General features: G+C 32.8%; 1 protein-coding gene across 1 annotated transcript; it reads right to left on the bottom strand.

The window, feature by feature from the left end:
• Window positions 1-12,164: 12,164 nt before the first annotated feature.
• Window positions 12,165-16,316, bottom strand: LOC115452686 (ankyrin repeat, SAM and basic leucine zipper domain-containing protein 1). Its single transcript, XM_037441485.1, has 8 exons — window positions 16,021-16,316; window positions 15,735-15,843; window positions 15,527-15,655; window positions 14,394-14,620; window positions 13,774-14,033; window positions 13,370-13,621; window positions 12,691-12,919; window positions 12,165-12,344 (listed from the first exon to the last, which is right to left on the bottom strand). The coding sequence occupies exons 1-8, from the start codon at window positions 16,093-16,095 to the stop codon at window positions 12,189-12,191; spliced, it is 1,437 nt and encodes a 478-aa protein (XP_037297382.1). The 5' UTR covers window positions 16,096-16,316; the 3' UTR covers window positions 12,165-12,188.
• Between the last annotated feature and the right edge of the window lie 8,227 nt (window positions 16,317-24,543).

The following is a 24,543-nucleotide window of genomic DNA, read 5'->3' as shown; positions in this document are numbered from 1 at the left end:
GGTTCAATTACTAGGTTGATCATTATTTTGTATGAGTTTTTTTAATGGTTTGCTGGGTTTGGGGCCCTTTTAAAGTGTTGACGTAAGCAGGAAATAAAAAGTGACGTAAATTCTTACTGCAACATATGTAAAAAACATTCCGCACGCTCAATAATAGAATGACCGATTGCAGTTAAGGTCCAATATGAGTTAAGTATAAAAAGATATTCGTCATAATGCTAGCTATTCTATTTTAGATTTTTTTGGAGAACTCTGTTATTTAATGATCTACAAATCGGTCTCTTTACTTTTCACACCTGTACACAAGGATTATATATTAGCATATCTTCATGTACCAGCTGCTACTAAAGGGATTAAGTTTGTTTCGCGGCTTCGCCCGTGTGAAGGAGTTTTCCGGGATAAAAGATCAGCTATATATTTTCCCGGGAAAATATATAGCCTTAAAATAAACTTCTTAGGGTCTTCTTGGGGATAGTCTCCATGCTAAATTTCATAAAAATGTATTCAGTAGATTTTGAGAAAATCGTTAACATACAGACAGACAGAAAAGGGGACGTTGTTTTATAATATGTATAGATATGTCACCAAAAATAGATCGAATTACTTTTTGATAGTGAACACACACGAACTCAACCTCATGAAGATAATTCTTAACACTATAAAAATTCATCAATTACTGATTTTTGTAGCAATAAGTAATCCTTTCATCTCTTCGTTATTACGTTTTTACCTAGTAAAATGCCATTTTATAAGACAAATCATGATGGCCAAATCATTTATTGCGATTTCGCGAAAATCTGCTTTTTTTGTTTAGTCCGTATATTATTGAGCGTGCGATGTGATGCAACTAACCCTCAATATACAGTAATTTTGACATTGCGTTAATAAATGAAACTACATACTCGTCTTTATCTCTACTAACATTGTGCCAAAAATCACCCACGAATAACGAATATTTTCACAAAAAATACCGGTTTTACTCATTGATCGTTTTGTAAAGATGGCATGTGCGTAAGTGTACTTCTGACATAAAGTGTGATGATACCGCCCCGACGAATTTTCTTAGAGTAGGTAGTAGAGACTACTTAGAGTAGAGAAGGTAGTAGCAGTGACTTTAGGCCGAGTAAAATTATTTATTTTGTCCGAAACTTGCATTTTTTTACATCTACGGTTCGAGTAACTTATTATAAACTGTTAACTGTTAATTAAAACTGAAGAATATAAGTTGGTATGTGGTTTTATTTAGTAAAGATGTGTCAATGTGGAATGAGGGCAGGAGGGGATATTATTTTTAATAGACACAGTAGGTAACTGGAATACTGTTTATCATAGTCTACTTTTGATACCTAGTAGTAAGTTTATCACGGAGCATAAAACATTTTTTGTGTTTCTTGATAACATTTTTATATATATTATGTTCAACAGCAAGCCGATACTGCTAAACATGTTCAATGATAAAAGATTACAATATTCATGTTCCTAAAATAGATATCATAATATGTTTCGATCTAGCTAATAAGTAGTTTAACTTAATACTTATAGTAGTTTTAATAAAAACATATTTAAAACTAGCTGACCCGGCGAGCTTCGCTTCGCCATTTTTTTTCGTCTATCTCATTCGCACACCTCACTTTTCTGATATTATTTAATAATTGATATTATTTTTTTAAATATTTTTTTTCCTACAGACCTTCTCCGGCCTATGACGAACATGTTAAAGTTTTTTTTTTCATTTTTATTTATATCTTGGATGTCACAATAGTATCAGCAGGTATTTATATTGAAAATAGGTTAACAGATTTTTACAAGAATAACGTTAACTTTTTTTGACATGATTTAAGAATAACTGAAATGCTCATCTTACTGACCGCTGACACCTAGAACTAGTTGGAAAATATTAATTAAATTATCATAAAGCACCTACCTATAATTATTTATCATCTCCGTTCTCTCGCAATATTACTTATAGATAAGTAATTAATAATTATAAACAATGTCAGATATTGCGTGAAGAAATGAGCACACGCCTATTATATATACTCAATATGTAAATTATTGTATCCAAACAAATATGTATATTTCTGGTACTTATTTGCATCACGTAAAATTAGGCTAATAGGTAGGTACACATTAAGTACTTATATTAAAATTTTCGTGCCTATAAAGTACTTCGTAAACGATGAGGCGACTATGTTTAACAGAACGCAATATATTTTTAATCTTGGCAAAGTGACTGCGTCGACCTGATGATAAGGTCAATACGGTACAAACCAAAAATACAAATAAGCGAGAAATTATGAATTGAAAGCGATTTTAGCAACATAGAAAACTTTAATTAAGTACATATCTAGTACATCTGTTAAGTGATGGAAAATTAATGGCTTGTCTAGTTATTTACTGGCGTTGTCGCAGTGTTTTTTTTTTGCAGAGGCCACTTACTATCACCGCCAAAAAAGATCGACGTGAATTATATCAAATCATTTTATGACTCCAAAAGCATTTCGTCTACTAGCCAGTGCCTTGGCTGTAAAGTAATTGCAAAACATAAGTATTTTGTGGAAGAAAATCTAAGTTGATAAGTACTTAACATAATATTTTCTAAAACTGGATCAATATAATGTGAACCTACTTTGGTAATGTAAACCATAGTAGGTAACTAAGTATATACCTTATGTATATTCGTATTTACTCGGTGGCTAGTGGGTCTAGGTGAATTTAATTTTTTTTTGTCATGAGAATTATTATTAAACCTTTACATTGGAATGCGGATTGCGAAATATAAAATATTTATGAGGATCATAAAATGTATATTTGTATGTGGGATATCTTTATCGGTCGTCCACATGTGTGAAGTTTATCAAAATTTATCGTTAAACCTGTAAAATGTGAATGAATTCGGTTATCAATTAGAATTTTTCAAATATTATGATAAACTTTGTAATAAACAGTAATTTGTACACATCATAATATAGCCACGCAGACACCAAATTTACAAAATACCTTGCTTACCTATAGTTTCAACGACAGTAGTAGCAAGTCAAATATAATAATAATCATTATCCCTACCATAATATTCGTACAACCACACATTATTAGGTGCGTTTCATTAATCTTATACTTAATATTTATATATTACCTGAGTTACTACTTAGAGACATTTATTAGGTACTTAATGAAGTATTTAAATTGTATGTATATAAGTGAGTAAAACCGCGATAAAATTCGCAAAATAGTTTTATTTTAATGTCTAATATTAGCGCAAACAAACGAAATCATTAAGTAAGTAAATTTTTTAAATATAAACACGAAAAATAAAGATTTAGTTACACATTTATTAATATACGAAATTAAACTGCCCCTTGAACTGCTTTAGTTTTACCACATGTTCAGTCCTTTAGCTAAATTAAGTAAATCAATCTCAAATCGATCAAACTGGTCAGGACATTGGTTAATGAGACATATTTGGCACAATATCAGAAACACAAAAATGCGAAGTTAAATGTTCCAATGACGTGATAGTGTTTAAACACAAACAAAACGAAACATAAAAACAACGAAAACACGCGTCGGTTATCCTATACCTATTCATAAAGGTGACCCACAGAAATTATTTCAATGCGAATTATAAATAGTTTGCACACTTAACGTCCCACCTGAAATATGAATCAAAGCAGTTAGAGGTGAAAAAAAGAGATTAGTTAGAGAAATTTTCTTTCAATGATGTCACATAGGGACTTCGGTACAATATGTCAGTGTATTGGACACAGTCCAAACGACAATGTATTTAGAATAAAAGTGAAATAAACACACTGTAGGTAGTTTTGTCTACAGCATGAATGGACTGACTAGACTCGGAAATCCATTGCCATTATCACACAGCGAAGTGGCATCTTTTCCGATCTGTTTGCTATACTCGGTCGGATTCTCGGATGCCCAATAAATTCACTCCCCCACAGACTCTCTTATCCCTAATATATTTTTTTATGTGTCGAGTATGCACTCACAATACTTTTGAAACTGTAAGTATTCATAGACCGTGGTGATCGCTTACCACCTTTGACTATGTTCTGTAAAAGTTACATATAGGTACTTATGTATACCGCATATACAGGGTTATTTTGACAATGCGTTACTAAATGAAACCAAATACTTATCCTCTTGGAAATAACACTATGCAATAAGATAGAGAACTGTAGATATAGTGTAAGGTCCGAATTTAAATAAATATCAATAAATGGTAATATTAATTTTACGCTTCCTAACGCCACTATTCCTCTTCAAGAGAATTCGTCGCTGCGGTAACATCATACTTTGAGTCATAAAAATACTCACGCAAACGCCATATTTGCACTAAACTATAAATATTATGAAAAAAATAAGGAAAGTAAAATTGGTAAAAATATTCGTTATTCACGAATATTTTTTAGCACAATGTTAGCAGAAGTAAAGACGAGTATTTAGTTTCATTTATTAACGGAATGTCAAAATGACCTACACGTTTCTGTACTTAAGTTTGGAGCTACGGATGTCAGGGCTTACAGCCTGTAAGTATTTATTATAATTAGTGAGGTATTAAACCATGTGAATGAGTAATGATCTCAACTATTACTAATGACTGCCGTTATCCATCATAAATGAGCTCTAATTACTGTGCAATTCTAAGTCGCACTGCCAAATGTCCACAACAAAATATAGCTAGGTAAGTACTTAATATATAATATGAGTGACAAGGTTTCTGTGTTCTAATATTTGCAAGAGACGATCATAAGTTTTCATGTAACTACATTTTATGTGCCAATGCGACAGTGAAGAGTGTCAGAATGCATGATTCATCGACGAATTTATGCGATGAATTAAGAGCGTTTACGCATCCGCGCGCCGTATGTCTCAAAAACAGCACTTTTCGAAGGAGATAATATCCATCAAAACATTATTTTAAAAACATATGAATTAGTAATTATTATAGAAAATTTTGTTGTCTAAAAAGTTAGTAGAGAAAATTTTTAGATTTATTGAGTATTTGTAAATTGTTTAATGATTACTGAACAGAGGTTTTCAAATTTGCGCTTCGAACGTCTATTTCGAAGCTCAAAATATCTTAAACCACTAAGGAACATAACAATATGTTATTTTTATCTAACTAAAAAGATCCTGAAGAAAAAAAGTTAGTAGAGAAAAAATATCTTTTTATGTTTAATTCATGAGAAATAAAAATTCAAAGAATTCGAAAATTTCAGAAATGTTGGTCATTTAAATGATTTTTTTATCACTATATCTTACTTAATTGAATATAATATTGGATTACTATAATAGAAGAACATCTCCTTAAAAACATACAATTTAAAAATTCTACAAAATTAGTTCTGTTATTTTTCTATAAATATTTTAAATACTACTATAAAACGCAACGCGCAAATCGTTTCAAATTAGTCCGCCTTGAGGCTTTCTAGAGAGAGGACGTATCGCTCGTCGCTCCGGCCAGACTTCAGTTGGCCTTGGCTGTGCGTAGAAAAATAGTCACGTGTATACAGTGATTGCTACATCTTAGTACTTTAGTAAGTAAAATATTTTTTTCTTTAATGATTGACAATAATTTTAGTAGTTACTATAAATTATTATTATATTATTATGTTTCAGACACAATGGGAAGTAAAGCTATTTCTAGGCAAGAAAAGGAAACGTAACAACGCTGAAACTTCGGCTAAAGCAAAAGCTAAAAGATTGATGTACTAATGTTATAACATGCGTCTGTAGTTATGGTTGTTGCTTTTTTTACTCATTAAACACTTGAGCCTATGCTCAAGTTTACTTAGTTACTCGAAGGAAAAAAATGGAACCTTAAGCTAAAAACAATTAGCCCATTGAAATGTTACATGAGCTTTGTATTTTTAGTGGTCCCAATTTTATTTTTAGAACATGTGTGGGTGTCAATAGAAGCTTTATCTCAAGTTTGTGAGGTCGCCCCCTTGTCCCCTGGCCGCCATCATGGAAAAAGGGGTGAAAACACTTTTTTCGCGATATCTCGGAAATTATACGTCTTACATAAATTTTGTAAAGTCATAATTTGTAGCAAATTGTTTTGCCTACAAATATGTTTATATAACTTTTTGCCCTAAATTAAAATTAAAGAAGTTATAAGCAAAAATGTGAGAAAATGTTTATAAAAGTTTTCTTTTTGCTCTATAACTTTTTTACATTTTACAAAAAATTACCTCAAACTAACTTGTAAATGATCTTTTGAGGAAAATTGTTCCCTATAATTTTTTTTTATTTCATTCATTTAAAACGCTGTTACAGCGCTCCAAAGTTTACCGGGTTCGTCAATGCTCATGAGAATCCGGTCGAAACAAAATGTTTAACTTATTTTAGATTTTTTTTATTGTAAATATATTATTACAATATTTTTGTTAAATTCGTACAACTTTACTTATTTATTCCTAACTCTTTTCTTTGCCATAGAAGTTACCAAATTTAACTTATCGAATGTTATGCAGGTAGAAAAGGTATGAGTTACCATTTGGGGATAAAGGAGAAAAAAAAACATATTTTCAGGCAAAACAATTTGCTACAAATTATGGCTTTACAAAATTTTTGTAAGACGTATAGTTTCCGAGATATCGCGAAAAAAGTGTTTTCACCCCTTTTTCCAAGATGGCGGCCGGGGGACAAGGGTGGCGACCCCACAAACTTGAGGTTAAGCTTCTATTGACCCCCCACACATGGCCCAAAAATAAAATTGCGTCCTCCAAGAAATGCAATATTCGGTCCTTAAATTGTAACATTTCAATGGACTAAACGCACATTTCAAAACTCGTTTTACGCCCGCGGCGTGCGCGGTTGTATGCGGTACCCGCTGTATTGGCGACTAACTAGTAGAATCGTGCGGGCCACGGTGGCACTAGCGCGCTCTGTGATTAGTAGGTGGGCGACTGCAGTAGTCGGTAGGGGGAGGGGTGGTTACAGAAATCTGACGCCATTTTCCTCCATCGTGATCGTTTCTGATATGTGTCCATGGCGTTCTGGAACTCAACTGACCGTTAACTGTCTATCTTGTAACCGCCCGCCTTGCGATAATCGCTCGCCAAGTTTGCAGGACATAATCGGAACCGCGGTGGTTACAAATCGCACAGATCTCCGGTCGTCATGCGTTTGGAAATAAAACAGACGTTTCTCAACCACGGCGGGCGCGAGTAAAAACCGCTTCGTGAGTTCATAGCCTTATAGAATCACTTTGCTGTCCCGTTGTCAAAACGTTTACAACTCGCCAAATACCCAGTGCGCGAGTCCCACTCGCACTTGGCTGATTTTTTTGCATAATGCATAGGTACGCTTACTTTCAAATAACAAGGTTTTTGTATTCACTGATGCGCACTGTTAAGAAAATTCAAGTGACGAGAGACAGAATCCTATATCTTTCTCCTCTTTGAACCTTAGAAATAAGGGATTTGGTAATTTATGTAGCTGGTGAATAAAACTACTAGTAGTAATTAGTATACCTATCTTCTTAACTATTTGGGCTAGTTTAGATTTACACGCTCACATCAATTTTACATATAATTTTATCCTGATGTTTAACCCTGTGCAGGTTTCGGCGTCATTATACTTGTATAAATTAAACGCGTCTAGATCCATATGCAGTCTTACTTAAGTATGTAGTGTTTGCGTAAACTTCGATAACAATAATAGTATATTCTATATATTTTTTTTAATTTTTAGGTAATCGTGCCTGATATTACACTCAAAATAAATAAGGTTATTAAAAGCCGCAAAATTTTTTGGATCAAATTAAAACACTCAATAACCAGAACAGAGCAACAGGTTGTAGTATCGAACATTTACAACTATTGAAAGAGAATGTTTGCTTGCAGTCAACATTTTTAATGAAGTGTAATATGTGCAATATGGAATTTAAGCTATTTAAGCGCTAAGAGATATACTGATAGTATGGACGTATATCGTGGAACTGTGAATAGAGCCATGATGACTGAAGTTGGTAGATCAAATTTAAACAAACAGTTAGCTTCCATAGATTTACCAATATTAACGCAAAATGTTTACATGAAATGTTACGACGAGTTAGCTAAATGATTGAAATTAGCTGCAGAGGACAGGATGCAAGAGGCCGCTAGGGAAGAAACTGATAAAGATGTTGCCTGTGGCGATGTAAAAGACGGTATTCCCATACTTACAGTCAAAGCTGACTGCTGTTGGCCAAAAAAAAAAGTACAGAACCAACTATTTTGCTTCGTCGTGTGTCGCAAATATTATGCAAAACTATGGATATAAAACTGGTAAATTGTTATACATGGATGTGCAATCGATCGATTGATGATCGATGTCACTGAGAAGCACCTATTAAAAAAAACTATCCAAAAAATATAACCAACTTCCGAAAAAGAAGTCTTTTATTTCTCACTTTTTAGCTATACACCTAAAAATGACATCTCATTACATACACCTTCTGACTCAAAATATAAATTCCAATATGTAATTTCTAATGACTTAATTTAAACTTTCAATACGCTAAATATTAAAAACTGCAGATCTATGGAGTAATTATGTGGTCCATTATAAACATCGTAGCACAGTAATTTTCCTGATTTATTGTCTGATTACGGAGTTCTGGTGCCTATGTTTCGGCTTCATGATGAGCTCCACTTTACTAAAAGGTACTTTCTAAATGCAAATGCTTAAATTTTTTAAGCATTTGCATTTAAAAAGTGAAAATAACAATTTGTAAAATTGCCGTTAAAATTTGTTCAAAATGTTTATTTATTTTTATAATTACAAAATGATACATATAAACTATTTCATGATGAATTCTTATATATTTAATAATAGAATTCTTCATTTATCATAAATTCATAAATCATAAGTTACATTCCAATTAGATAATTAAAGCGAAAAGATCAAAATTGGTTGGTCTGACTATAAAGATAGCCGACGCGCTAACTCTACGCACACAGCTACGCAACGGCTCTGTGTGAGTGAATTTTGCGAAGAATTACCTATAGTTGACTTCACGCGCGGCACGTAAACGCTCTTAATGTGTTATTAGTACTACTTTATTAATAGATCTTATGCACTGCATTGTAATTCCTAACGTTTGAGATGAATGAACACACAAAACGTATCCACCTACACAAGTGGTCGGCCAGTGTCGAAATCTGACCGTCAAATTTGATATTATATTCTTAACACATATTTATTCATAAATTTTATTTCTGTAATTTGCCTTCTATTTATGAATTTTAATATTCCTTTATGTACTGTTAATACAGTGTAATTATGAGGGTAGGATGTTTGAATGAATAAACCAGTTAGAAACCGACCGCTGCACAGTGTTTAACTCACGTACACCTAAGATGTTTTAATTACAGTCATTGACGTACACTACACTTTAATTCTGTTTAAGCCAAATCGCATATTTCTCCGTGCGCGCAATGTGCTTTAAAATGGATCCAAAGATTTTTCTTCACGTATTAGTATATAAATTATTTGTACATAATAATATTATAAATACTATTACCTAATATTACTGGTACCTATAAAAAATGCGAGTTAGTACAGTCAGCAACAGAAGTCGTTGAACATAATTTGTTTTCAATATTTCCTAATCATTATCATTTACCATAAGTTACTGATTAATTTAAATACAAAACAACTTGTCATAATTGAAATACAAAAGTAGCTGAACGCCGTCAAACCATTAACTGCTAAACATTACTAGCGACAATTTTTTATGATCTGTAATAAATACAAATGTGGCTGAAATTTGCAAATTCTTTGTTTTATATACAAGCTTTTTTTCCTATTTGTTAAATTGAACCCATCAAGCTTCAAGACATTCATCTCGTGAAGCGCAGCGCACTGCGTTTTTTACTATCAAAACATTGCCGACAAAATACAACAATCCAGAATATCAATTTAATTGTTATTTTATAACATACTGGCTTTGGCTTGCTACTCCGCCCGCGTGAAAAAGTTTTTCAAGGACAAAAGTCCTGCTTTATATTTACCCGGGATAGGAAGTAGCGTATAGCGCTTAAGAGTAATGTAGCTTTCTATTATTGAAATATTTTCAAAATCGGTTAAGTAGTTCCTGAGTTTAGCGCATTCAAACAAACAAACTCTTCATGTTTATATAATAGTATACATTGAGGTTAATAACCAGAATTATAATTTTTTAAGTACGGACAAAACATCATACTATATTAGTAAGTAATATTATAACATTAATAGGAATAGGTTAGTTACATTTTAAACATCCTATTTTATAGAGCACTGGCCGGTTTAACGAACAAATGTGTAAATTCAAAATTATTCTGGCAGGAGATTCTCTTCGAAGGATTCAACGTAAACGTCAGTTTCTTTTTCATGTTTTTTTCAGCCAATCATTTACTTTTGGATACCATCCATATTGAAATGATAACCTTAATCTGTACTCTTCTTTGGTAAGGGATTTATGGTCCGTTTCAATGTTCAGGTGTTTTGTAAATTAGTAAGTATCTGTTCATCGACTTTTGTTGCTGACCGTACAAAATTTTGTACCTATGTCTTAGGAGTAAAAGCAAAAACAGTTAAACGGAATTGGATTAAATATTTCAAATTTGGAAATAAGTACTTACTGGGTGATTTTTCTGAATAGCGATTTATATACGATCTATCGATATTATACTTACATATACATATAGGTATAGGTACTTTGGAATTGTATTATATACTTACTCAAGTACTTAAAATTAGATGGAGATTTAAAAAATTACAAAACATTAAATTATTAGCAGGTATGTATGATAATTTTAAATTAAATAATATCGCCAAAACTATTTGTCTTCTAAAATCACGCGCAACTAGTGCACCCATTTTCTACCGTGTGTATTCTGTCCCATAATGTGATAAGGTTGAGCAAATAATAACATATTTGACACAGATTTCCGACTTTGAGCTGGGTAAAAAAAAAAACAATATCAAACCCAACATTTCAGCACTGCAGTCGTACTGTAATACAATTACTGCACCGAATCAACCCTAAACAATTTCTATAAAGTGCCAATAGATGCGAACATGTTACCTCGTATTGCGATCCTGAATGCCGGAGTAAAGCGCTAGGTCCTTCTCTAGTGAGTAGTAGATGAACTCGCCTCAAGAGATGATGTCCGTCTTACCATCAGTTGCAGTGCCGTCACTTGTAATATCAGCCTATTGTATACTGTCCCATTGTTGGCACAGGCCTCCTCTACTACTGAGAGAGATTAGGCCTTAGCCCACTAAGCTGGTCTAGTGCGGATTGGTAGATTTCACACACCCTCAAAATTCCTATTGAGAACTTCATAGGTAACCAGGTCTCCTTACTGTTACATAGTGATGTAGTCTCAGCTTACTAAAGTGACATTACTCTGTTGCGTCCTTCTGGCCACTGTCACTTCCGCACACTTTACGTCCCGATAGCGTCGGCCTGGTCATGTCTGATTATAATTATGTTTGTAGTCTTAATTAATAAATCTATTGTCATAATAGACAGTGTCATTATTCAGACTAATACAAAACCGCAATACACTTACGATGTTTTCCTTCACCGTTAAAGCAAGCGATAATTTACAAAGAATACAAGCATATTTTTAGAAAGTCAAAGGTGTCTGCCCTTGAGACCAACCAGGCTATCACCGCAGTGGAATCCCTTAATAATAATAATAATATCAGCCCTGTATTATATACTTGCCCACTGCTGAGCACGGGCCTCCTCTGCTACTGAGAGGGATTAGGCCTTAGTCCACCACGCTGGCCTAGTGCAGATTGGTAGACTTCACACACCTTCGAAATTCCTATAGAGAACTTCTCAGATGTGCAGGTTTCCTCACGATGTTTTCCTTCACCGTTAAAGCGAACGATAAATTCACAAAGAATACACACATGATTTTTTAGAAAAGTCAAGAGGTGTGTGCCCTTGGGATTTGAACCTGCGGACATTCGTCTCGGCAGTCCGTTCCACACCCAACTAGGCTATCGCCGCTTTTTTTTGGAATCACTTGCTGTGCCCGAACTATATAAAAAAAGCCGCAAAATTCAAAAAAAATTGTAGGGCTTTACAATTCTAAAGTTGGAATATAGAAAGACCGAATATTTACTTACCAGTTATCACATGCGAAAAATTAAAGAGAATATAGAAGAAAATACCAAAGTAACATTTATTTTTTAAACGAATTTATAATAAAATTTTTGGCATGGTATAGTAAAAAACCTATGGAACACACAATCACAACTTCAGTTAGGTATCCTACGGCTATTTCTTGGGCGGTAGGCTCGCTTATGATATCTACTGGCTGAGGATTATTTCGGCTTATCTAAAAAAAAACATTATTATATTAATAAGGTGAAACTAATTTAAAATAATGTATTATAAGTATGTCTTAAGATTATGATTACACGACTGAATTTGCGGTAAGCAAGCTGTGCAGCTATTGAATAGCAAGTCTATATCGGAGATTAAGAAAAACTGTGTATACCTATACAATAAATTAACATTAGTTTGGTATGGTTCGTATATTAATGTGAATTGTTGTAAAAAAAAGGGAAGGTACCTGAGGTTTATTATATAGAAAATGAATTGATAAGATATTTGGCTAGTGGTAGTCAAGTTACACGTCCGCCCATAAAGAGCTATACATAATATAGTTGCTAATTACTTACTTTGTTAAGTATGTACTTCATATTACGTATTTCTCTTCTAATACTGTTAATGTTTTTTATCATATTTTTGGCCGCTGTTTTAGTTTTAACAAGTATAGGCGAGTCAGGAGGCTCGAATTTAATTTGGTTTTGTATTTTCCCGTACTCACGTAACGTATATTGTAAGGTAGCTTCCAAAATGTAAATTTGTTGTAAATGATTCCCTAATGTGGTTAAACAATCCAATACACTGGAACAAATAAACATGAATACAAATCCAAGAAAAGAGCGCAACATTATATGCACACAACATTACAGCAATATAATGATTTCTTATGTTTACGCGAATGTTAGACATTGAAATTAAACTCATTTTCCGGATTCTTTCGGGGGGGACCATGAAGGCCCCTGTGACCATGAAGGCTGCAAAGTCTTCGAAACGTCGGGAGAAAAATAAAAAATAAAAAACCGCGATAGAATCCGGAAAATGAGTTTAATTTCAATTACAGCAATATATTTAAAAAAATGCAGCATCTAGTGGCATCACTACAAAATTGTAAGCGTTTTTGTGTTTTACAGTGTTGCGCGTAAAAATCATAATTTATTTGTTGTAATTACATTATCATCATAACATCATAACCAGGTTAAATCACATTGATTGCCTATATATAATTAAATACATAACATAAGATTGACTTACCTAAAATTTTCTACTTTCTTTGTGTACAACCCAGAAACTGCATTCAATTTCCACCCTCTCAAGTGAAAACTACGCAATCCGCGTTTCAGTCTTTGTCGTTCATATGGCATATCAATTCCTAATTTAATCATATCACTCTCTTCTAACAGCAGAAATGTACGCAAATCCATCCCGCTGTTTTTAATCAAGGGTGTTAATCTCTCACAGTGCATGCCATAAAGGAAATGAGGTATTTCATGTGAATAGTTTGGCCTGAAACATAATTTAATTGTCTTAAATTAAAATAATGTACTTAATATTAAACCTTAAGCTGTTGATTAATTGCCATGCCTCCATCAAGATAAATAATTTAATTCATATTTATAAAAAAAGGAATTCAAATAAGTTAATAGATATCATCTTACTTTTCTCCCTTTTCAATTCCTGGATAATAGTCTTGCCATGACTTAACTTCATTGTCAAAAAATGTAGTTTTGTCTGTTTCATCTCCATCATTTACATTGAGGTGCTTTTTAAGTATATCAACTATGTTCTGGTAGTCATGAGAATTGGCAATGTCTAATACTGTTCTACCAGACTTGTCTACTTCTTTAAGCCGACCCCCTTTATTTATAAGCATTTCTAATATTTCTGGTTGATTGTGATGTACTGCCCAAAATATAGCCTGAAATTGAAATAAAAAATTGTGAGCATAGAATGTAGTTAATTTCATTATAATATAGAAATGTGTGTATCAAAACTGGTGGAACATAACAACAACATCAATAAGCTATTCATGTATTTGCAAAACATGTAATATTATGTTTTCAATTATATATAACAAACAAGAATTACGTAATTAGAAAGATTTACTAAAAAATAGAACACAGTTTTATGATAAAATAGTTGACTGAAATTTTTATATATTTTGACATCACACAATATCTTCAAATATATTAAAGAAACAATTTAGTAAGGTAATAGTATAAACCCTGACTTCTTGCTGTACTATTTTATGCAAAAAATATAATAGTTTTATACTTACAGTCCAACCTTGTTGGTCCCTCATTTCAATATTGACATTCATATCAAGTAATTTTTGTGCAACAGCAACTCTGCTACTGCTGATAGCTCTCATAAGAGGAGTCTGTCCATATTTATCACCAATATTCAATATACAATCTTTACAAATAAGATTATTTACAATACTGAGAATAGTGTCATTGCTTGCACTACTGTTTGAACATGCTGCCATTATTGGTGTTACAGAATCTGTTGGACAATAATAATTAGGTAAAGCAATCTGTTACAGATGTGCAGTATTGTAATATATGTAGGTAATAGGTATATACTTGAACCCACTTTTGATCAAATATGCAAATTAAGTTTATAACCTATTTGGACTAGACAATGTGTACACTGTACATCCATTAAAACCACTGTCAGACTAAGATCAGCTCGCAATTCTCAGCCTTGTAATTTATTTAAACCTGACAGCTTTGGCATAGCAAGGGTTTGTCTCTAGGGGGCAGTCTGTCCCAACACAAGGATCCTGTAAGTGTGGGGCTTTCTTTAGGGTAGGTAGAGGTTGGCCATGCCGCCAAGCCATGCCTTTTCCAACCTTAAGACTATATTAACAACTAGCTTTTGATTGCGGCTCCGCCCGCGTTATAAAGTTTTTCGGGCTAAAGTTTTCCGTTATAAAAGTCACGCTATATATTTTCCCGGGAGCCTATGTTCTTCCCAGGGTCTCAAACTGTCTCCATACCAAATTTTATCCTAATATGTTAGATAGTTTTTGAGTTTAACATGTTCAGGCAAACAGATGCAGTGGGGACTTTGTTGACAAAGGGCTATCCAACGCAAAAATATTTTTTTAATTTGGACCGGTAGTTCCTGAGATTAGCTATTACTGCTCCGCTCCTATTAGGTATAGCGTGATGATATATAGCCTATAGTGCTTCACGAACAAAGGGCTATCCAACGCAAAAAGAATTTTTCAGATTGGTCCGGTAGTTCCTGAGATTAGCGCGTTCAAACAAACAAACAAACTCTTCAGCTTTATATAATAGTATAGATAAATATAAATAAAAAAAAAACTTATTTATCAATTTGTTATTCAAATATTGTACAACCTTAGTGAGAAATTTTGATGGTATTTTAACAAATGTGACAAACCTGCATGTAAATTCGCATCTGCACCCATATCCAACAGATATTTGACAATTTTATCCTGCGCATGGAAACAAGCATGCATCAGAGGAGTCCAGCCACTGTCAAGCTTTATATCCACACTGTTATTTAAATCTGGAATCCGTAAAAAAAATATTGAATCCATTGACGATAAAAGACTAATTTGGTATTTTATTTAATAAAAATGACTAACCACCAGTTACAATTTTCTCTACATCCTCCACATTACCATTTATGATAGCTTCTTGCAAATCAATTTCTATCTTCTTCTTTGTACTATAATAAGCATTGTAATTTCTTATCTGGAATAATTACAAGTTAAATTTTTACAATCCGAATATTATAAAGCGATTTTGTATATACACATGCTAATTTATTTCATTACAATTTAAGATTATATGACTATCGTAGTTTGGCTAGTTGTACATGAAACGTGAATGGTAATTCCAATATCTCGTTAGAAAATCACAAAATCTTACGGGTTTTTCATAAAATCCATAATCATCGCTATCAGTGTCTTCATCAGACAGACCGGCAGGTCTAAATTGAGCCATATTTAAAGTAAATATTAGATTATTTTACTAAATTTAAAACTGTAATTCAAAGGATTTTCAAAACACTGATATTATGTTTTGTTTTTACTTTACACATTAAATATATTTTTTTTTTCGGATTGCGGATTTCAAGGTTGTATTTTTTGTTTTTAAACTCATGACATTTTACTTCAATGATCAACGCAGTGTTGCCAGGGCCCTTGAGTCGTAAGTTACGTTTCGTTTCCTGAAAAGTTACATTTTTGCTGCAAAAGTTACATTATTGTTTTTTTTAATTTACGCGTTTTTGGGCAAGCATTTTTGTAACTGCGAAACCGCGGGAACTCGCGAAGTAGGAAATGTGCGCGCGCACACTCAAGCAAAATCAAGTTTTAATATGTGCAAGATACGTTTCATATTGTCATGGCGAGCCATCTCTGAGTGTGAAATGGAGTGAAATACTTTTTAAACCCGCCAGTTTTAGGCATGTTCAATTTGGATGCGTTGAATAGAAATGCGTTCGTAAACTGTTTACAATAAAAATGTTGTATTACAAATCTCGTTGTTCTCAAAAATTACGAAAATTGCCTTAAATATAAAAATTACTTACATGTTACGCGAGGTGGTCAAAAGTAACGAAAAATGTAAGAAATGTAACCTTTTGGCAACACTGCCAACGCTGACTTTGTTTTTTTTTTATTTCCTTTTTTTTTATTAGTAAGGCAAAGGTTTCTAGCCCATACAACCTCGTAACTAATAGTGTTTTCAAAGAAATTTAATACGTTAGGGCCTATGCTAATTCTTCATAATATTTGCTCCATATTTAGTGTTATATAAATTAGGCCAAAGCCATGACTTCATTGCTAATTTTGGGATTAGTCTATGATACATGGTAAGGGATCGCGTTCACTAGGCAAGAGCGGTCGGGCCGCATCACAATTTAAAATTCCCGGGCTACTATATTTATTTTTTATCTAGAATTACCTTCATCAATAGCCCAAAATCATAACGATTTTTATAATCAACGTACATAAATATTATCTTAAAATAATGATAGTCGAACGTACTATTATAATGGATCTTGCAAACTTAATAACATGCGGCCCAGCCCAGTCTGAGATACAATGACTTTAGCATTGCCATTTTCAAATACATTTAAAAGTAGCAGCTAAGTACCTAGAGTAAATGCTTCATAGACAAGCTTTAAACAGACCACCGGCATTTTTCAAAGAACGTTTTGCGTATCGAGTCTATAATCAACGGCTTATATGCCTCACCCTCCCCACAACCCGCAAATCGCTTACCGTGAAGCAACCCCAATCGTATCGTATATATAATTTTTAAGCAAGCTATGTAAGTTCATCTCTTGAGTATAAGTATAAATGTAAATTTGGGTCAAACCGGAAATAAATTTATTTATTGTTGATTGAGTAAATTTAAGCATTTTTTAAAATTATTTTAATATAAGTAATTCTCCATAATCTATTTGAAACCATGTGATCTTATTGTTTTTAATTTTTGAAAGTTCTTAAGGTTAGGTACCTTATTATTAGAAACTATTGATTTTTATAGGTATTTGAATTTTATATTACACATAGAAAAAAAGCTATAATCTATATATATAAAAATGAATTGCTGTTCGTTAGTCTCGCTAAAACTCGAGAACGGCTGAACGGATTTAGCTTATCTTGGTCTTGAATTATTCGTGGAGGTCTAGGGAAGGTTTAAAAGGTGAGAAAAATTCGAATAATTGCCGGGAAAATCCTCAAAACAGCATTTTTCTATTTCCCATACAAACGTTTTCTAACTAATACGTAGAGTCAATTTGAGCTTTATTGCTATTGTATAAAGTTCACTGTTGTCTGAGCAATGTAGGTGTGTTCCTAACATCAAAGCAGTGTGCGTTGGAGCACAGAATATAATAATGTAATGTCGCGTTCTGAAACTCAACAAAAGTGATATCGCGGACCCGACTAAATTGAACAGTCACAAAATTTAATATATCATTAGTTATTTGGTTGGCTTCACGATATTATTTCTTTTGTTTTACTTTAAAATGCATGTTTTCGTTATGGACAATTTTTGAGCTACTTTTGCATATCTATACTTATAATAAATCTGTAGAGAGGTCAATTCTGTACATGAAATATATTTCCAAAATAACTGGGGGTGATTAGGGATCGATACTGATGCCAAAAATGCAATTAGTAAAATTTTTGTCTGTCTGTCTGTATAACCGTTATAGAAACAAAAACTACTCGACGGATTTTAACTTAACTTGGTACAATTATTTTTCATACTCCTGAGCTGGTTATAGTATACTTTTCATCACGCTACAATTAATAGGAGCATAGCAGTGATGGAAAATGTTGGGAAAACGGGAGAAGTTACTCCATTTTTTAAGCTTCCGTCATTTCGTGTGCAACCTTAATGGTTAAAAGTTCCTTCGATTTCACCAGGATCCCATCATCAGACCCTGACCGGACAATCGGACCACCTGCATACCACCATAAATTAAAAAAACATCCCGACAAATTGAGCACCTTCTCCATTTTTGAAACCCGAAATCCACGCGGGCGAAGCTGCGGGCGGAAGCTAGTTCTATATAATTTATATTATATTTACTTACTTGATTTCTGTAAAATTAAATATGCCAATAAAAGTGTTGGTAAAAGTAGATATACTTACATAATTTTCATTTACAATCAACACTATTAGGGACATATTTTTAATAAGGTATAGGTATTTAGTAAATATTTTTTTTAAAAACGATCTACCTAATAGTATTTTTTGTGAAGAAATTATTCGTAAAGTTTTTCAAATTCCCGCTCGTAACTCACGCGCCGCTAAGTTGAGATCGAATCGCTCAAAGCTATTTGCTGGGGACGGGCCTTAACAAAAGTAAATTTGATAGTTAGATACCAAATGTTAATTAAAAAACTGGCTATTGGTATAGAAAAAATAAGATACTTAAGGTATTTATAATAGGTATATACATTTTAATTGTATTTTCAGTGATGCCTACAATAAAAATAATTAATAAAAATAAGTGGTATAATTTTAACCTGTAGGTAGAACTTTGATTTTGCGGATGACGAACACCTCAGTCCGCCCCGTGACCACGAAGGCTGCAAAGCCTTCGAAACGTCGAGAGAATATTATGATATAAAAAAGCCGCGATAAAATCTGTAAAATAGTTTTATTAAAGGATTTTTCCACAAACAGAACAATGTCGTTACTATGGTTAATTTAACATTTTATATTATCATCACAGTGAGTGTCCAGCGGTCACAAATTCGTGCGTTTGTTATTATATTAGATTGCTCGTGGCTTCGCCCGCGTGCAGGAGTTTTCCGGGATATTTATTTTTCGATTTACTTGATATTTATCGTTATATTATGACCAAATTACACAAAATCGTTATAAATTGTAGCCTATGTGTTATTCTCGTGTATAACCATATTACTGTAAAGTTTCTTCTTAATTCGTTCAATAGTTTTTTAGTGAAAGAGGAGCAAGCATACATGTCCATCATCACAAACTTTTGTGCATTTATAATACTATACCTAATAAAGAAAACCTATATTTATAAGTTGGTACGTATCGTGTAAGCACTTATCTACTTTTAAATTAAGTCATACTAATAATTACTGACATATTTAAAAAAAACACTTTCATAATAAACCATATTAAAACAAAGCGTCAAATCCCACTCAATTTAAAGAATCTCACGTAGGTACACGTCTGAAGTATCTACGTTTCTCAAGCTTGGAAGTTATTCTCTGCGTCGAAACGTAAGGATAATAGGCTACAGTTCCAATTAGGCGACAAGGGCGTTTGTTAACATTTAATTAACGTCAGGGAACCATTGTGTCTGTACTGTCAGCCTCAGGGGCTGCTATGCTGTACGTACCTTCTGCCTTGATGAGCCACGGTCACACTTCTTTAATCTTTACGTTTTGAAATACACCGTAATAACATTTATTACATATTTATGACATTCATTGCTGTGTTATTGTGAAATCTGTCTCATGTCTTTGTCGTATAAACAGCAATGTAGTGCATGCATGCGAACGAGTTGTTTGATTTGATGACAAAAATAACGGAGTAAAAGATGGCAGGTGTCGCTCGCTAACAACGCCATGTCGAGTCGCCTCTAGCACAGACTTGACGAGTCCTCATACTCATTGCAACTTCCTTAAGCACACTTACCTGCTATTGCTTATACTCATACAATACATTATTAGTTTATATTTTAAATTGTCTTCTAAAGTGTGCATGAAACATAATTGATTTTAGATTAGATAAAAGTTAAGCATGTTTAAACGCTAAAATAATAAATAATGTAATTGTAAGTAGGTTAGTATTTTGAAGAAGCTGATGAAATGTTCGGAGGAAAGTAATAAGGATTTTTCTCAGCGACGTAGGAGGTAAGAGATTTGATTTATCGTTGTCGGCTGGTAAGGCGCGCTGGTTGACCACCCCGCGGCCGCCCGCTGCCCAGCGCTCGGCCGTTCGGTCTCCCGCCCGCCCGGACGCGTTATTAAACTTTTCCCCATATTAAACATTCCGGAGACGAATACATTTTATTGTTGCCTTGGACCGACGTCAGAGGCCCCTACAAAGCGAAACTCAAAGACGGCAATTGCGAAATAAATTGAAAGCAATTTAATATTGCGTTGTAAGTAATAGCCGTCAGGACCCCGCAAGTCTGCCCGAGACATTTTGTATGCAATTTAGAAACCCAACGGGTCATTTGATTGTAGCATTTTGGCCAATCGTTTGTAACCTTGTGGTCCATGATTTATGATACTGGCGGAGTAGGAAACTGACCAATCGATTTGTTTACAAAGTTGTTAGCTTGTGTATTGTTACAATGTACATTGAAAACTAATTAAAAATAACGCCAGTGAGCCTTTGTACTCGCAAAGAACTTATACGTATTATAGATAAACCATCCAATTAGATGCTCGCTTTGTTAACTTTTAATTAACGAAGTTGTGTATAGAACGTTGTAGATCTAAATGGCTATGAATAACATATACAACGGTGTTCTGACTTAGGTACATTCGCAAGTTATTAAGAATGTTTATAATTTAAGTATAAGAGTTTAAAAATTTTCATATGACAGATGTTAGGTAAAAAAGTAATTAGATCTAAGGTATACGTAAGTTCTAAGGTATACGTTATCTACTTATTTAATATTTATGTATTAACTTCAAAGAGTTCTAAGATTATATAGAGCGGACATTGGGAAGATTGTCATACAAAAATATTGCGTGCATGCGACGGTTACTTAATCTATCGTGAAATATAAAACACCAATATAAAATACTTTGTATTTGTTTCAAATCGTTAATTACACGTTTTTAATATGCTACGCATCGTAGCATATTTTCTGTAAATATGTTATTATTGTAAATAATATCTAAGGATGCTGTGACATCTTGCCTCAAGGACATTTTGAATAAGACAATGACTTATTACCAACTGGTAATAGGTAACTTGGAGCACAAATTGAATCTTGATGTCCAGTCTATAACTAACTATAGGTACTGTTTAATGTCTTTGATTTACTTACATTATTGTTTTACATTAATTAGAAAGTATACAAAAATGGAGAAACACTAAGCTATTGTATTTATTTTATCTGTTATTGTTTTTTCGACTCGATCAGTTTAGGTGGCGTCTTCATCAGCCGACGGTCTAATCCGAAATCTCATTTCCGACGAATAATTGTAGGAAATAGAGCGAGATCTTCTACCATCACACTGAATATTCATCGTGGCTTTACTTAAGATATTATGGCGTGTAAGAATTGTTTATTTATAATAATTCCATATAAAATCCTATAACTATAGCATATAATTCTGTGCAGCGTGTGGTTTTGTTATTCTAAAAATTCACAAAAAGTTTAGTTTTATTTAAGTTGGTCTCAATCTTAGAATTTAACTCTCTGTCTATGGTTTTAATAGCAATAAATTAATTAAATAAAAAATCTAACTATGCTAATTAAATCTATGGCCCAGCTCAGCGACGAGACTGCCGGCCTCTACCGTTATCTGGCATGCGCTGCCATGCCATTACAATATGGCAACATGGTCTTTTTCGAGAACCGTATACTACACTCTGAAAAGAGTTAGAACTTGAAAGAAAGAAGTATATGGTGTCAAATCGTATCAAAATCAGAGGATGTTTCTGTACTTCTGTCGCCTTTATGTTTTGTTTTTAGAAAGTACATAATTATTATGGACCAATTAGAGTTGTCATCCAAATATAAACTAGGCTGGATTTATTTGGTCATTAACGTATCTAAGTAACATAGATATTTATATAATATTTTTCTTTTCATAATTGTGAATTATTGTAAAAAAGAAGAAGAAAGAAAGAAAAAAGTTTATAAGTTAAGTTTAGTTTTTGTACCTACTGTATTTAGTTTATATAAATATTTATGGTTATACCGATATCATTCAAATTAAGAAAATAATTAATCTAAATACCGTCTAAATTTATTTATAAGTAAAGATATAATATACTTAGTAATAATATACAATAAAATAAGTGCCTATAAAATATGACCACATTTGCGTAGACAAAATTCAATTAGTATTCTCATTGTCTTAAAGACCATTTTATGTATAAGCATACATATTTATTCCTGCCATTAGTATCTAGAAATATTATAAGAAAAAACCGAGAGAGTTACGAGGTAGACTTATGGCTTCCATTCAGCGGAGGAGAGATAATGCTTGCAGGCAATCACATAAGTGGATCAAATAGCTGTAGTCCATTTGGGTAATGAACTAGCGACTCTGTAGCATAAGTGAATTCTTTTTATTGTACAATCGTTGACATAACTAATACTTACAATAATTTATCCACAGGAATAAAATGGCACAGCATTCTATAATATTAATAATATGAATTCGTGCACATCATAATTGTTTAAAAAGAGGGTTTACGGTGGTGCCCCCAGCAAAAAAAGCGAGCTAACCGTATTTTTAAAAGCTATCTGTTCGAAATTTATAACAAATATTGAAAAAAAAAAAATAATAGTACATATTTCTACAATATGTTATCTTTTCTTTGGTTTTTTAAATGTTTTGTTAATATGAATATTGTTTCATTAATTTAACAATGAAAATGCCACTTAAATTATTGATTCCGTGTATCTCCTTCTACAGTAAAACTTATATGAATTTGCAACCAACACTATTAGATAGACAATTTATTTAATAAATTAGAATTGAAAGTTTTAATAGGTTAAAATTTTTGAATAAGACCTAAAATCGATTTTTAAAGCAATTATTCGTAAATCTTTGTATATTCCGGTAGATGTATGGAACGAATGCTCAAAATCGTTTTCTCGAGGGAGGGTCTTAATAAAATGATATTACATACGTGTTTAATCCTGAACGCTGTCGGCCATGTTAAACTAAAAGACATAGCAAAAGTTCTCCCTAAAATAATATGTATTTGATTGTATTGTATTTAAGCCATTTACATTATTATTTTAATGTCATTAGTTTGTAAATGTTATTATATATTTTTATCTTGGTATTGCATAGTGACTACTTACATGGGTCTTCATAGTAATTTCAGAATAGCTGTACATGTTGTTACATGTACAGTTATTCTGAAACAATATCGGGCAACATTTTCATTACTTGACCATCTCTAGAATTATTATATTGTCATTTGTTACTGTATTTACACCGGCTGCCACTGGGAATCTACGAACTACAATTTAACTAATTTTTTTACGTGTACAGAGGTTGCAATCCTATCAAAGTTGAAAATACCTATGTAATACAAAAATATACCCGCATGAGCCTGTCATTTAATGAATTTTTGCGCAATGTACATTTAATTTTTCTGGAAAAATTTATGATTTGAAATATCGATTCTGTTACCTGTATCTCTGTAGGATTCGTTAGGCCTGCAAGCTGGCGACACATCTTTTCCATTTTCCTCCATTCTTACACCGACCAAGTGGCGCGTCTACCATAATTCAATCCATAGTGAATCTATTGTGCTGCTCTACGCTACATCACTAAGAGCTCAATATCATAAGGCTATAAACATGACTATGGAATATACTTACATATTTTATGACACTACTACATTATTACGACTACAGTATCCTTAATTCTTATTAGTATCGATGTATTAATATATTATATTGGGTATAATTGCGCTAATATGTAGATACAGTTTATGGATAAATAGTATATATATTATAATGCTGTCTTATTGCCGAATGTTGCAAAGCATTTAATCGTCAAACTCTTTCAGCAGCATTTGATTCTTAACCTGAATGACTTTATAGCGTTATTTCACAAACTGTTGAAAGTTATGATTACAAAAGCAATCTTGGTCCCTACTATATTTAGGTACCTGCAGATTACTTCTTATAATATTATTATCAGACAATAAGTGCTAAGTGTAAATCGCTATAGCTAATTTAAA

Source organism: Manduca sexta, chromosome 22 (genome assembly GCF_014839805.1).
Source record: "Manduca sexta isolate Smith_Timp_Sample1 chromosome 22, JHU_Msex_v1.0, whole genome shotgun sequence".
Classification (NCBI taxonomy): Eukaryota; Metazoa; Arthropoda; class Insecta; order Lepidoptera; family Sphingidae; genus Manduca; species Manduca sexta.
The sequence above is the reverse complement of the archived record's forward strand: the minus strand, read 5'-3'. Positions and strand labels throughout refer to the sequence as shown.

Excerpts from the sequence above, each read along its gene's own strand:
- LOC115452686 (XM_037441485.1), bottom strand. The coding sequence starts at position 16,095 with ATGGCTCAATTTAGACCTGCCGGTCTGTCTGATGAAGACACTGATAGC. Across the intron at positions 15,656-15,734 it reads AGAGAAAATTGTAACTGGTG|ATTTAAATAACAGTGTGGAT; the intron begins GTTAGTCATTTT and ends TACGGATTCCAG. Across the intron at positions 12,345-12,690 it reads TGAAGTACATACTTAACAAA|ATAAGCCGAAATAATCCTCA; the intron begins GTAAGTAATTAG and ends GTTTTTTTTTAG.